The sequence below is a fragment of the Solanum lycopersicum genome, chromosome 1 (assembly GCF_036512215.1).
Source record: "Solanum lycopersicum chromosome 1, SLM_r2.1".
Classification (NCBI taxonomy): Eukaryota; Viridiplantae; Streptophyta; class Magnoliopsida; order Solanales; family Solanaceae; genus Solanum; species Solanum lycopersicum.
The window spans coordinates 7242926-7259536 of NC_090800.1; the positions used below are offsets into that span (position 1 = coordinate 7242926).

A 16611-nucleotide genomic window follows, 5' to 3' on the forward strand; every position below is an offset into this window, starting at 1 on the left:
TATATCTACTGAACATGAAAATTCTTGATTGGCCATGTTGATATTTATACATGTCATACATGTCAGCAACTAGTTAGTTAGGATCTTTCAATTAGTTAGTTACAGATCAATTAGTTAGTTACAAATTAGTTAGTTGTTAATCTGTTAGAATTAGTTTTTTTTATCACATTATATATATAACTACTAGTTCATTGTAATCAACACACTGGTTTTCATCATTCTATCAAATCAGATTAGAAGGGCTTTCTCTTCTTCCTTACTTTATCTTTTCATCTTCCTTAAGCTCCATCAATTGAGATCTTCTAGATACACTCTGTTTCTTCTGTTTCAACATGGTATCAGAGTAGGGGTAGATCACTGTTCTTCTCGTCAATCAAGTTCCAGCTTACAACTCGTTTCTGAGAATCGAATTCATCTTCTTATCGATTTCTTCAGTGTTCTGTTATTGTTCTCTGTGAATCGAATTCATCATGGTTGAAATTACAGGTCAAGCTTCCACATCAGGAACAGGAGGGAACATAATCGATGTTAGTAACCCTCTCTACATACACCCATCTGATAATCCAAGTTTGATCCTAGTTCCAGTAGTTTTTGAAGGAGTTGGTTATCGATCATGGCGACGAGGCATAATGAGATCATTATCTGTGAAAGACAAATTAGGATTTATTAATGGAGAGCTTAAACGCCCTTCTTCAACATCTCCTCAATATCGCCAGTGGGAGAGATGTGATAACATGGTCATATCTTGGATTCTTAATTCCCTTAGCAAAGATATTGCAGACAGCGTAGAGTACGTTTCAGATGCAGTAGAATTATGGAAAGAGATAGAAGATCGATATGATCAAACGAATGGTGCTAAATTGTTTCAAATCCAAAAGGATATCAATGATCTGAGTCAGGGAGTTCTTGATGTTACTGTGTACTACACTAGGATGAAGAAACTCCGGGAATAATTGAGTAATCTGAGTATCAAAAACCAGTGCAGTTGTACTTGTAGCTGTGGGGGTAAAGAGACTATGCATAAGGCTGAACAAGATCGAAGGTTAATTCAATTTCTAATGGGTCTTAATGAAGTTTATTCTGTTATTAGAGGTAGTATTCTGATGATGAATCCACTACCATCCATGGCTCAAGCTTTTGCACTACTTGTACAAGAAGAAAAACAAAGGGAGTTTAAGCCACATAGTCAAATGTTTGCTGAAGGAAGTTCAATGAATTCCTCTATACGTGTTGGTTCGTCAAATCCATCAGGTGGAAGGCTAAATTCTGCCAATACTAGTTCATCAAATTCGTCAGGAGGAAGAGTATTCAGAACAAATTATTCACCAAGCAATTATCCTGCAAATAATAGGCCTAGACCTTTTTGTGAACATTGCAAGAGATCAGGGCATATCATTGATAAATGTTACAAGTTACATGGCTATCCCAATCAAAATAATTCTTCTAATGGACAAGGTTTCAATCAGCAAAGATACAACAATGTTCAGAATCAAAGGGTACCAGCCAATTACAATGCAAGTAATAGGTATGCTAAAGGTAAAGGAGTGGCAGCTAATGTTCTTACAGATCCAACTATGGGAGAAACTAATGCTCATACAGCTTGCAATGCTAATCTTACCAATGAACAATATGGTCAGCTTATTAATCTGTTGCAACACCTTCAATTGGGACAATCTGGAGATGTTGATTCTGAGGAGCAGGTAACTTGTGGAGCTGCAAACTTTGCAAGGTATAATAGCTTGCAACTCATCTATTGATTTTGATAAACTGTTGTGTGGTTGTCTCAAATCAAGAACTGATTTATGGATACTGGATTCAAGAGCTACACATCACATGACCTTTAACATCAACCACCTTTCACATATTACTAACCTGCCTTATCCTCTCTTAGTTAAATTATCAAATGGATACAAAGTTAAGGTGACTAAAGTTGGAGATGTTAGAATTAATGACATGATCACATTGTTTAGAGTTCTTTTCATCCCTTCTTTTAAATACAATTTGATTTCTATTAGTTCCTTGTCTCTACATCTCAATTGTACTGCATCATTCTCTAATTTATCTTGTATCTTGTAGGGCCCTTCAATGAAGAAGCCTCTGGAAATTGGTGGAGAACAAGATGGATTGTATTTCCTTTGCTCAGATTGTTTAAAAAGGAAAAAAGACAGTCCATTCATTTCACAGGTCTCATCTTCAATGCCTTTTTTTCTCACAACAATAAGATAGGCTCTCAATGTCAATGTTTCTCTCATTCTTGCAGTACCATCTCTCATTCTTGCAATCCTTTATTCAATTCTCAGAATGTTAAATCAGCTGTAATGAACACTATTCCTAGTAATACAAATAATGTACTTTCTGATTCTATGCCTCTTTTACATCATGAATCTTGTAATGACTTGTTGTGGCACTATAGACTTGGGCATGTACCTTTTGTAAAAATGAAAGGGATTACATCCATTCCTGTAGTTTTTTCATCCAAGCAGCCTTTTACTTGCAATATTTGTCCTATGGCCAGACAAAGTAGACTTTCTTTTCCACCTAAAACTCATACTACATCAAAAATATTTGAGCTTCTGCGTGTTGACTTATGGGGTCCTTACCATGTACCTACTCATGACAATTTTAAATATTTCATTACCTTAGTTGATGATTTTAGTAGAACAACATGGACACATTTGTTGAGTTGCAAAAGTAATGCTTTACATATTATAAAATCTTTTGTCAACATGGTAGAAAATCAGTTTAAAACAAATGTTCAAATAATAAGATCAGATAATGGTCTTGAGTTTGTAAATCAAGAATCTATTTTTTACTTTCAATCCAAAGAAATACTGCATCAAAAATCTTGTCCTTATACACCACAACAAAATGGTGTGGTAGAGAGAAAACATAAGTATCTACTAGAAACAGCCAGAGCTCTTCTTTTCCATTCCAAATTACCTACTAAGTATTGGGGGGAATGTATACTTACAACCACATATATAATCAATCGACTTCCTTCTGCCTACCTTCACAACAAATGTCCTTTTACTATGTTGTATAATCAAGAACCTCAATATTCTCACATGAAAAGTTTTGGTTGTCTTTGTTTTCCTACTACATCCAAACATCATAGGACAAAATTTGAACCAAGATCTACACCTCATGTATTCTTAGGATATCTTTTTGGTGTTAAAGGCTATAAGGTGTTAAGTTTGAGCAGCAAGAAAATACATATTTCTAGAGATGTTGTGTTTCATGAATCAGTATTTCCTTTTTCCAGTATCACTAATTTTTCTATTAACAATCCTTCTTCAAGTTCTACATTTGATAATGCTTTTCTTGATAATGATAATGTTGGTCTCACTTCTTCAGAACCTGAACAATGTGATCCCATTTTAACTTCTTCTCCTTCACCAAACCTTACATCCTCAGAATATGCTCCTCCCATCAGAAAATATACTAGATCTAATAAGCCTCCAGTTTATCTTAAAGACTACATGACCTCTTTACATGCCTCTTTTTCACACCACCGTCATATAGCTTCTACATCCTTGTATCTTGATAGTCAGTCACTTATATTGAGTGTGTCACATGATTGTGAACCATCATCATTTAATGAGGATGCAATGAATCCTGCTTGGCAAGATGCAATGACACAAGAGTTGACTGCACTGCATGATAATAACTCCTGGGAACTTATGCCACTTCCTGTTGGTAAAAAGGCCATTGGATGTAAATGGGTTTATAAGGTAAAACATAAAGTTGATGGGAGTATAGAGAGGTACAAGGCAAGGCTAGTTGTAAAAGGCTACACTCAGCACTATGGGATAGATTATAAAGAAACTTTTTCTCCAGTCATCAAAATGACAATTGTGAGAGCTTTGATAGCCACTGCTGTACAGAAGAACTGAATATATATCAGTTGGATGTTAATAATGCTTTCCTTCATGGAGAGTTGCATGAATAAGTATAAATGGATATTCCACAGGGATTGGATGTTTCCACTAAAGTCATGGTTTGTAAACTTAAAAAGTCACTATATGGTTTAAAACAGGCCAGCAGACAATGGTATGCCAAGTTGTTTGATGCTTTGAAGTCCAGAGGATACAGTAACTCCTTAAATGATTATTCTTTGTTCTATAGAAAACAAGGTCCTTCCATTGTGTTTATAGTTGTATATGTAGATGATATTCTACTTACTGGAAATGATGTTGAAGAGATTGATCAATTAAAGGATTATCTTCATAACTAATTCAAAATAAAGGATTTGGGAAAGCTACACTATTTTTTGGGCTTGGAGATACTATATACAGAAGCTGGAATACTTATATCACAGAGGAAGTTTATGCTTGATCTTCTCAAAGAGTATCACTGCACATAATACTCTAGTCTTGCTTCTCCTCTTGACTCTATAATCAAGCTCAAAGCCAATGAAGTGAAACTTCTGGAAGATCCTAATTCATACATAAAGTTAATTGGAAAATTAAATTTTCTCACTAATACAAGATTAGACATTACATATGGAGTATAACACCTGAGTCAGTTTATGCAGGAACCTAGAGAGCCTCATTTGCAGACTGCATATCATTTGCTTAGATACCTTAAATAGGATCCAACCTTGGGTTTACTCATGTCCTCTACTAATGATTACCAGGTCCAAGCTTTTTGCGATTCAGACTGGGCATCCTGTCCTGATTCAAGAAAATCTGTTACTGGCTACATTATATTATTGGGATCAAGTCCCATAAGATGGAAGTCGAAGAAGCAAGAAACTATTTCCCTTTCTTCAGCTGAAGCTGAATATAGGTCCATTAGAAAAGTAGTAGGGGAGTTGGTATGGTTAAGTCGATTGTTTGAAGAACTAGCTGTGCCATGGTGCTGGTCCTTTTCCTATTTTCTGTGATAGCAGTCAGCATTACAAATTGCCAAGAATCATGTATTCCATGAAAGAATGAAGCATATTGAAGTTGACTGCCATTTTGTACGAGCTAAGCTTCAAGAAGGGTTAATTTCATTACATCATATTGGAACTGGGGAACAACTTGCTGATATTCTTACCAAATCACTCATTGGAGTGAAACATACAACAATCTTAAGCAAGTTGGATCTGCTCGTCACACCTCCAACTTGAGGGGGGTGTTGATATTTATACATGTCATACATGTCAGCAACTAGTTAGTTAGGATCTTTCAATTAGTTAGTTACAGATTAGTTAGTTGTTAATCTGTTAGAATTAGTTTATTTATCACATTGTATATATAACTACTAGTTCATTGTAATCAACACACTGGTTTTCATCATTCTATCAAATCAAATTAGAAGGGCTTTCTCTTCTTCCTTACTTCATCTTTTCTTCTTCCTTAAGCTCCATCAATGGAGATCTTCTAGATACACTATGTTTCTTCTGTTTCAACGGGCCAATACTTTATCTTATACAACAAAGTGCTCTAACTATTACTATATACAACTTACCTTTAAACTTTGATGGTACCTTTTTCATTAGAGACTCATAATACAAGCTTCCAGTTCATTCTCGATATACTAGTACTATAGTGATCTAATTCATCGTTACTAAAAAATATATGCGGTAAAGGTATATGATTTCATTTGTCATAGGTTAGTATAGATTCCTCGGTATGTGAGTGAATTAGCTATGAAGTAATGTCATATATATGATGCCCCTATCACAAAGTAAAGTTAAAAGTGCCCTATCGATTTTTAGTTTCAGGCGTTAAGTGTTTAACCTAAGGTCGAATTCAAATAGTCATATCTATAATGTATTTACTGTCCCATGAACTACATTATTAAACATTTATGAGTTTTCTTTCTAACGACACCAAATTTACATTATTGGAGTTTGAAGTAAAATGGTATGACCGTCTTACCAGAGATTGTATGTGCTGAAAAGCTTGAAGCCACTCCAACCGGCTACACATATTTAAATGTAATTTTCAGCGCTAAAACATTGTTTTACTCCCAAAACTTGTTCAAGTCCAGGTTAGAGCAAGGGATGGGCGATTTCTTCTGTTTTCCATTGATTTCTTTCTTCAAGTTAAATATTTCAATCAATCTAACAGTCATGCATTTGATTCCTTAGTCCTTAAAAAATATAATTGTGGCCCTAGGGGATGATTTGAATTAATTCTAAGGTGGGAAAATTTGGATTTATGAGGATCTTAGTGTAACACGTCGGTCTTACAAAGAGCTAATTCTAGAATGAACTAAATTGGAAAGAGCTAAATTGAGAAGTTTTCAAGTTAGACTTAAATTGTGAGTATTCTGTCAAATTCAAATAACCATATCTTTTAGCACATTAAGAGTTAGGTGACCCATAAGATATCAAATTGAAGGTGTTCGAGTCCTCTTTCCAACGCCACCAAATTTGTCTCAATCAGAGCTTTGAGCAAAAAGTTAGGACTGACTTACTAGATATGCACAAGCTTGGCAGTAGATCCGCGATAGCTCTGCGTTACGGAGCCAATATGGACCTCACTGCCTGCTGAAAAATGTTTTTGACTTCCAGGTCGTTTTATTTATTGTTTTCAAGGGCATTTTAGTCCTAAAAATCTTTAGGAAGTAATCTAAATTACCCTAAACGAGTAGAAAAATCAATTTTCATAAATCAAACCCTCTCATTCACTCCTAAATATATATGCTCAAAACCTTCAAGAAGATGCTAAGGCTAGGGTTCATCTTCCAAGCTTTTCTTCAAGTCTCATCAAGCACATTGTTCTTTCAGGTATGTGAGGTTTCTCATAGTAATGGAATTGTTCTTCCTCGCGCCAATCATGTTGTCGTTCCATTAAATTCATTGATGAAATTGTTTATGTAAAAGTTCTTGATGAATTCTTGAGTTTTAGGTTTGTGCTTTAATAAAGGGTGGTTTCGAGTTCTTGCAAAAAAGTGTTGTCTCTTGCTATATTTTGAGTGAGATTTCATGGAATTGTATTGATCTATTGAATCAAAAAGGAAATTTGGAAGAAACCATTCTGTCCTAAATGAATTAGGACCCTAAAGATCATAGGAAATTCTGGATTTTGGGGTGGGATGACGAAGGATCCCTCTTTAGGTCGCGAAGAGGATATGGAGTCCCTTGCCTAAAAAATTTGACGAACAAAATTTAAATTCCTTCTCCACATCGCAGAGAGAATAGGTACTCCCATGTCTCAGATTTTTTATGTGTGTTCCTTCAAATAATATCTTCGCTCTCTTCTTGATATTTATCCTTATAGTTTTTCCTAATCATTGAGAGATGCTTCATATCCTAATAAAATATATTAAATCACGTTTCGTTCCTTTTACAAACTAAAGGAAAGTTAAGAGAGGAAGTTCAAAGGTTCTAGTTTATACAAAAACTTAAGAGTTTCTCAATTTTATATATATATATATATATATATATATATATATATATATATATATATATATATATATAAAAGTAACAAGTCCCTTTTGATGAAATGGGTAATATTGAGCATAAAGTTATATCAATTATTTTAGGTGTAGTATCGAGTACTGTATTGGTTTAGAGTCTTTTATAACTCGAAAGTCCTATAAAACTACGCAGTTAGCGTAGAATAGGATATCATTGATTTTTCATACAACTCTTTACCGCCTCTGAGAAGGCATATAGTTGGATTCATAGTCACTGTATCATCTTATACCGTCGGCTAGGTATAAGATGGGTCCTTGCAACGTGCGGTGAGACGTTGTATCATTGCTAGGCTCATGGTAATGGTTGTCGGTTCGAGAAACTCCCCACAAATGTAAACTATATTATTTTCATGTTGTTTTTCATTGTATATCATGTTGTAAAGTTTAAATGGTTTTCATTCCATTCTCATGTATTGATCTAGTTATGTTGTTTTCAAACAAGTAAGTTGTTTACTCTAACCTTATTACTTATCGCTGCATTCAATGTACTGATGTCATTCGACCTAATTGTTTCATTATGCAGATACAGATATACAATATCATCAACAGGCGCTTTGTTCAGATTGTTATCTATTCAATCAGATTGTGGTGAGGCCTCTCTGCTTTTGGGAGACTCCATTTCCTTTTAGTTTAGTAGTTTAGGAGGTGTCGTGGGTCTTGTTCCCACACCTATCATAAGTTGTTAGACGTTTCATATACAGATGGTATTAGATATTTTCCGTTGATTTCTCGTGATGTTTTGTTATTTTACAACTCATGTTAAGTATTTTAAAAAGACAATGTTTGAAGACTTATTTTGAATTTTTAAGTGTTCACCTATTTTAAGCTTCCACATATTAATTAGTGTCATGTAAGTCATGTAGAGAGGACAAGGGTTTGCTTAGGGATTAGAAATAGTTCTCAAGTGTCAGTTACGCCTAGGGTGTAGGCTCAGAGTGTAACCTTAGGGTGTAAGACCTTCAGTTAACCTTAAGAATGTTTTTTCTTAATTTATTTACCACGGTTCTCTAATGTAACCAAGAAATTGGTAGTTTAAATGAATTTAGAGTTGAAATCCCAAGTTTGGGTGGAAAATTCTTAAGGTTGGTTGATGAGTCAGAAATTTTGACTCATTTAAGGCTTAATATCTAGAGTTTTAAAGTTTTCAATGCCTATTTTATGCTCTATACTAATGTTTAAATGCTAATTTACAGCAACAAGCGCAAAAGAGCAAGACATGGACATTACTGGCAAAAGGGGGGGGGGAAGTTGAAGACAAGAAAGGGTGATGATTGTCATGCCGAGTGGTTCTTTAGCTCACCAAAAGTTACATCAGGCCAGTCATGGAAAAAGCCAACTCGGCGACGGAAAATAGTGTTTCAGCGAAGCTGGAGATCCTGATCGCCTGAAGTCACAGAAGAGGAATGGTGAAGATTCAGTCAAGAAGGCGGTGGAAAGGGACATTTGGCGCATCACCGACCTAGTCGACGAAGCTCGATTAATTCCGTTGAATGGCTCTGAAGTGAAAAATCTGGGAACATATAAATGCGATTTTAAAAGATGAAATAGAGTTCCGGAGTTTTCAGCGATAATTTCTAAGTTTTTAAGAGTTCCTACATTAGTTTTTTTTCCCTTTAACACTATTCTTGGAGTTTATTAGTAGAAATTTGGGGTTTTATCGTTTTTAGCTTATTTTGGAGAATTTAAAGACATGTAGATTGTTAACAAACTGATAGAGAACATAGTTGGTAGTATTTTCTTGCTTTTTATAATGTTTGGCTGAAACTCTCATTCTTCGGAGTTTGCTTATGTGATTTATTGTTTCAGTTAGCTTATGGGTGTTAGTATTTATTAATTTAATTATTGATTTGTAGTGGTTTAATTGATAGGTGAATTTTAATTGAGGAATTGTAGTTGCAAATGCAATTCTAGTTTAACATTCTTGGCTTGTTTGAGAAAGAGGTTTTAGAATTAAAGTTATCAATTGACGATTCTAGTGATTGGATTTTTATGGATTCAACTTGAGAAAGTGGGTCTAAATTAAATCCTACTAATCTAGCTCGAGATAGTAGATAAATTGAGGTTTTGGGTTGTTTGTATTTGTTGGGCTTGTCGAGGTTCGAGAGAACTCGCTTGATTTATAATAGTTGATTGATAAATAGTTGTTCACCTAAATCCTAGTCTACCCACTAAGATTCAATGGGTTTTAGTAAATAATAATCACCCGTACAACAAAATTGACATTTAATTGATCACATCCCCAAGGATCCCTTCTCTACTTGATCACTCTCATATTTTCATAGTTGTTATTTGCTCACATTAATCGCGTCCCCCCCTTCAATTGACACTAGTTGTCAAACCCCTATCATTTACTTTAATTGTTTAAAGAATGTCAAATCATACAATCGAGTAGAACATTTCTTTCACTTTGTAATTGAATTCTCTATCGTATCACTCCCTGTAGAATCGATTTCAACTCTTTGTTGGGTTTATACTTGATTGTGACCGCCTACACTTTAAAATCAGATGAAGTGTAGTTGAGTGTTATCAGCCTAGAGTTTCAGATTTGGATATGATTTGGAACATTTAGGTCATTTGTGATTGGTTTTTGTATTATACTATTAATTTAGATCAACAACAAACTAAGTTTCACATAAGAAGTCAAGGTACACGATCATACTTCTTCACCAATTGTTTGGCGCCTAGGTAGGCTATAAGTTTCCTTAATTTGAGTATCTAGACTCGTTTCTATTGTATTATATATTGTAGATGTTTAGATATTGCATGCATAGGTTTTTGGGCACTGAGTTTGGATGGTTGCAGATTGTTTTCTTTTCGTTGTTAAGGCGGGAGATGAGATAATGATTAGGGGTGGTTCTCTTGTTTTTGTTTAGCCTTGAAATTCTTGATTAGGATGGTTGTGTGGTCCAATAGATATACATTTTCATGTTTATTGTCTGATATATCGCTTGTGTATTATATGTAATGACAACATGTTGATAATCTCATGCAATGAACTGGTTATATGACTTATGGTTTCACGTGTTATTGTATATGGAGTTTGTGATTGTGCCTGATTGCATGTATTTGATTGTTTGCTCGGATACCACACATGATATATACTAACGATTGACTCAGGTACCACATTTGATAGGCGAAATGGTCTGGTAGACCCTTATACTTGTGTCAATGTGTATATTGAACTCTTCTACTTACACTTTTGTCATTTGAACCCTTAAACTCAATAAAACACAATTAACAAATCCCTCTTGCCATTGACCAAGCTTATGTGTCTTTGAGATGGCTGAGTTGACAAAAATATGTGACTTCACGCATTTTAAGGCGAGTGAAAAACTTTTTTTAAGCTAAAAAAATGTTAAAATTATAAAAGAAATATTTTTTTAAAAAACAATTAATAAATAATTTATTTCTTCAATCAAACTTATTTGCCTTCCAATCTCCATCCGCATCTGAGCAGTAACCTCAAAGGAGCAGCAGCCATGGCGAGAATAAAGATTCATGAGTTGAGGAATAAATCGAAGATAGACCTTTTGGCTCAGTTGAAGGATCTGAAGGTGTAGATTGCTCTTCTCCGTGTCGCAAAGGTCACCGGTGGTGCTCCTAACAAGCTATCCAAAATCAAGGTGGAAAGGTTGTCAATAGCACAGGTTTTTACTGTCATCTCACAGAAACAAGAGTCAGCTCTTAGAGAAGTTTACAAGAAAAAGAAGTACTTGACTCTTACGAAAAGTTTAGCCAGATTTGATTTTAAGGTGATCAAATATGGTTGTGCGGTGGCTAAGGGTTGTTGTTGCTTTGAAGGAGGAAATAAAACTAGTGATGGTGCGCGACGGAGATGAAGACGGGTGAGAGAGAAAGTTGCACAAGTGAGATTCTTGATGAAATCTTGAGAGTCTCCATTGATGATGGAGTTTTTGGGGGTAAAAATTTGCCGAGGGGAGAGGTTTGATTCAGTTCATGTATGGAGGTGTAACGAGAAGGTTCATCCATTTATCCACAGTTCTCGAATTCTTGGTGTTTACAGAAACAAAGTCATAAACAGGGTACTGATGAGGAGTTCAAAGGTTTTAGCAATAACATGCACAAATTCCAAGAAAAAGAACCCTTTATACACAAATTATGTTTAATGTCTAATGTCCATAGTGTCACAGAATCATCTAATAAAGCCAAGGTTAGTTTTAAGTGGAAGAAGTGTCTATAGGAAATGGTGAAAGAGAGGTGGAGGAGACAAAGAATGGTGCTATTGGTTTTGGGATTATGAAGAAATTGCCAGGATTTTGTCCAATTTGCCTTTGGTTGTTGTTGAGATGTTTACTGTTGTTGCCTTAATGGTCTTAGAAACTTTCATTCACCATGTAGAGGCTCCAGATTGCTACTTGAGGGAGAAAGTATATGTGATTTGCCGGCAAAAATGGTGACGACACCGGCGATGGCTTTCTTTTGGTCGTGAAATTGTGAAAATAGGGAAGATTAGAAATGTCAATAATAAATTAAAATGTTATTATTTTATAATTTATTAAATAATTTTCATCAATATTTTTTAAAAATAACTATGACACAATTATGATGTGGCATTAATATATGTGACGTGGATATAACATGTCAATTACATAAAGGAGAGTGAGCTACACTTATGGTTGGAGGGGCTTAAAAATCTCATTTTAATTGAGTTTAAGGGTTCAGATGACAAAAGTATAAATAGAAGAGTTCACAATACAAGCTAATACAAGTATAAGGTCCACCAAACCATTTCGCCCACTTGATACAAAAGTATCCATATATAGTTAGCTCGAATACTATGTTGATACACTAACTAAGGATGGCTCGAATACTAAATTGATACACTAACTAAGGATGGCTCGGGTACAATGTCGATCTACTAACAGTTTGAGATATGGGTTCCATAGGAGGACCAAGTATGTGTTTATGGTTACATGAGTGAGCCGAGTATACTTCTTCATAATGTGATTGTTGCATATTTAATCCTTGAGTCGTCTAGGTTACTTGAAAGGTGTGTTGAATCAGGTTTGGCTTGTTATGTTGATGTTGTTCATGATTATGGTGCATTCCAACTCAGGGTGAGGACAGGGAGTTCGGGCTATGTTATACTTGTGATTATAATTGTATGTTATTTATTTATAGAAAACTAAGAGTTCTTACTAGTTTATTTCCACATAATTGTTTTAACTATTGGGTTGAGATTAGAAACACAATTCTTTAGTTCTCAGAATTATTTTGACTATTGGTTGAGTTTATGAAAACTCAATTCTTAGTTGTTTCTAAATTGTGTTCGTATTTATCAGGATAAACTTGATTTTATAAATGGTGTTAGGTTTAGTTTGGTATGGCTGAGTCGGTATAAGGCATCATTTTCATGTACTACTCCAAAACAGTCAAGAAATTAGCATAATAGATTGAGAGAGAATAACATGTTTTTGATAGGGCAATTCATGAATATTAATGTGGTAGAAGAGTTAGGCTATGATTTGACATTATGATGTTGTAACAAGGGGGCAAGAGATCAAGGTGTTGTTATGATGTTATACTCGGGAGGTTAAGAGTATGTGGATAAAAGCTTGGGGTGGGGGTAACTTTCATATTGCAGGTCCCCTTCTAAAGTCTATTTTATATTATGTGGTAGGTTCGGATCGATCGATGATGTCTATCAGCACATGTTGTTTGTACTGATACTACTTTTGCTATATCACGTGGCATAGTCTGGTTGCAGAAATTCAATGATATTTCATATGTGAAGACAATGATGATCTCCGACAATTTCTATCATCTTTCCATATGGTGAGAGTTGTGTCTTATTTGTATTCTTAGAAAGTTTTTTTTACCTGTTTAGACTAGTTCCTTAGGGGTGTTAGTATGTTTCCTTGTGAAATACATTGGAGGTTTAAATCAATTTATGGTAATTTCACAAACATTTAGGGTGTTAGATTATGATTAGTTAATTTTTCCTCGTGTTATAACTAGTTTGGAGGTTGAGAGTTATCCTATCTAGGTGGTAAAGTAGGAGTTCACACGGTCTGATAGGTAGGATTGTAACGAGTACGATGCGTAGCTTTACCATCAATCTTTAAATTTTATTAAATTAAAGACTCAAGATACTTTAATAGTTTTATTTGATATTTTTTAAGTTTTTAGTGTCTAATAAAAAAATTTTATCATAACTATATATAACATATAAATATTTTAAAAATATTATTTTTTTACAAGATTTCCTCAAAAATCAATTTGGATTACATATCAACCAAATTTTAATGGGTTGGAAGGGTTGGGTTGAGATGGATTGAGCTAACAAATGGACAGATCAATAACCAATCCAAACTTAAATAAATTGGATCGGCTTGGGCTTTGATTTTGCCACCTCTAATCTTGAGCTATAATATTAAAAACAAAATTGGCGTGTTCCTATTAGTTGTAATCTGTAAAGAGTGGAGTATACATAATATTTACCCCTATCTCTGTGGAATAGAGAGACTGTATTTGATAAATCATCAACTAAAAAAATATTTTTTTAAATTGTAAGACTACAAAAAGTAAAAATAAATTTATACATGAACAAATTATTAAAGAAAATAAAAACACCAAAAGCAAAAATTGAAAAGATGATCAAATAATTGTTGGATTTTAAAAAGGTGTGAATGGAAAATGAAGAGTTGCGACTTTTATGAAGAGTTGTGACTTTTATGAAATGTTGTGACTTTTATGAAAAGTTGTGAATTTTATGGAAAGTTGTGACTTTTATGAAAGGTGATGACCTTTCTGAAAGATTGTGACTTTTCCAAAGGTTTGTGACCATTCCGGTAAGGCACAATAATGACCTTTTCGCACTATCCTTTGTTGTCTATAAATTGAGGGATTTCCTCTTATTTTAGATATACTTTAGGACTTCTTCTTCAACTACTAAATCTAGTATTCTAAGTGTACTTTACTGCCGTTGAGTGGTTCGCTGACACCGGAGTTTTTGGTATCTATACTTTGGTGATTGAGATCATTTTACCCTGGGAGGTCATATTCCAAATCAAACCTCGGATACTAGAGGGGAATAATTTCCTTAAGGGGACACTGTGAAATTAGTGGACTTGATCTTTTTCCTATTAAAAATTTTCCAGATTCTGGTATGTGTTTTACAAACTTTAGATTTGTTAATTAATTTCAGTTCTTCTATTCTTTTGTTCTTCACTGGTTCATTAAACTTGGTAACTTCGTGTTTCTAAAAAGTTTGTTGGAATCAGTAAGATTCTTTAGACACATATTAACAACAATTTCTTCTTTAAGAAAAATATTTCGTATTTTTTTAAAAAAAATATGTTTCTGATTCTAGTTTCGCTACTAGTTTTAATTTTCTAGTTGTGAAAATGTTCTTAAACTTTGTTTTCTTACAAAGATGTTCAAAGTTTTGTTCTAAGTATGTTTGAAATACAAGATGAACAACAATCTTAAGGAAATTATTATACTGTTAGTATTTTTTGTATTATAATGATTGAGAGAATCTGATCATGGAAGTAGAAGATAAATGCATTACTTCTCCATAATTCGTTGCTTTGTTTAGCAAGGTCGAAGTGAGAATGTAACAAAAAAAATTTTATGGTATTTTGTTTAAAGATTACCAGGTAACCTTCTTATTAAATTATCTAAGGAGGAAAATAGTTTCTAAGAGTTATCATCTTTGGTTTTTAATTTTTTTTTATGTGTATCTTTGGAAAAAGATCTGCAAACCATATGCAGTGGTATGAATTTTACTTCGCAAATATTGTTGCTTTTAAAATTCTTTAGTTTGCAAAAATGAGAGATGCATATTTTTTATTTGATAAAATAGTATGTCAAAATGTTATAGTTGGAAGACTATTTGATAAGAAAAACATTTCTATGTGATAAAGAATATGTGTTATACTGTTTGAAGAATTTTTTTTTTGTAGTTTTGTACTCCATGAGAAATGTTAATGTGTCTCATTTTGTAGACTAAAAACTTTTGTGGTTTTATACTCTGGATAAATTGAACTATGCAATTGGTTTGAAGAATATAAAAACTTCACATAATAAGTCAATGTTGTACTTTTGATTTTCTATAAACTTCAATGTAATATAGAAATAAATTGTACAATTTCTTTTTGTCTTATTGTTAGTATTTAAAATACTAAGTGGTATGTCTATTTATGATAGAGAAAAAATACCAGTGAATTACAATTTGTGATTTTGTATTTCTATGGAATGAACTTTGACATTGTGTAAACATTGCCAAAGAGAATTGCAGCACTATAATTCTTTCGTAGAATAATGTTTCCAACATTAAAATATGTGGAAAAACTATTTTCAAATACTTGAAAAATATTTTTGAGATCACATTTGAAATGTGGGGGTTATTTGCTTATGATTAGACTTGGTGTATAATTTAACTTTGGAGCAAAAGATATGAAATTTAATGATACTTTTGTATTATGTTATACCCACAAAATTCTTGGAGTATATTTGATATTGTGGTTGTTGAGTTTCCCTATTACTAGTATATAGTGTGACTAGTATGAAACATCCAAATTATATATATACTTGTTCAAAATAATTGTGTTCTTTTATGAAAAAAAAATCACTTAAAATGTAGTGATTTTTCATGAAAAGATATGTCTATTATAATAAAAGTATTTGCATAGACATGAATATTGGTGAATAGTCATTTGTTATGTTTTTGTAAAAATAACAGTTGGACTATATTGTCTTTATTGAACCCAATGAAACTTTGTTCATAGGTAGTTCTTTAACAATCACATTGAAAGTTATGGAAAATGTACTTCTGAAAAGGATATTTGACAATCTAAACAATGTTTCTATCACACAAAATTGTAAGAATAGGAACAAAATATTAGTGAGGAAAAAGCTACCTCGCGAAGAGCTTTTCAAACTCAATGTTTTTATTTGTTCTTACTTGATTGAGTCAATGTTTGTGACATGAACACTTGGGGCATGTCAATTACAAAACCTTGTAAGAAAAACTGATCAACTTAGAAGTTTTGCCTAACTTTGAGTGCAATAAATAAAAATGTCAAGTTTTTGTGGAATCTAAGTATGTTGAGCATTCTTATAAATCTGTTGAAAGAAATTCTAATCCCTTAGAGTATTGATTTACACTGACATTTATGATATGATGTTAACATCATCTCATGGTGGGAAAAAGTATTTGTTACTTTTATTGAG

The 16611-nt window shown here is 33.4% G+C and overlaps 1 protein-coding gene across 1 annotated transcript; it reads left to right on the forward strand.

The window, feature by feature from the left end:
- Positions 1-470: 470 nt before the first annotated feature.
- LOC138340888 (uncharacterized) lies at positions 471-953 on the forward strand. Its single transcript, XM_069293061.1, has one exon. The coding sequence runs from the start codon at positions 471-473 to the stop codon at positions 951-953; it is 483 nt and encodes a 160-aa protein (XP_069149162.1).
- The last annotated feature ends 15658 nt before the right edge of the window (positions 954-16611 follow it).

Coding starts and splice junctions, on each gene's coding strand:
- LOC138340888 (XM_069293061.1), top strand. CDS start 471: ATGGTTGAAATTACAGGTCAAGCTTCCACATCAGGAACAGGAGGGAAC.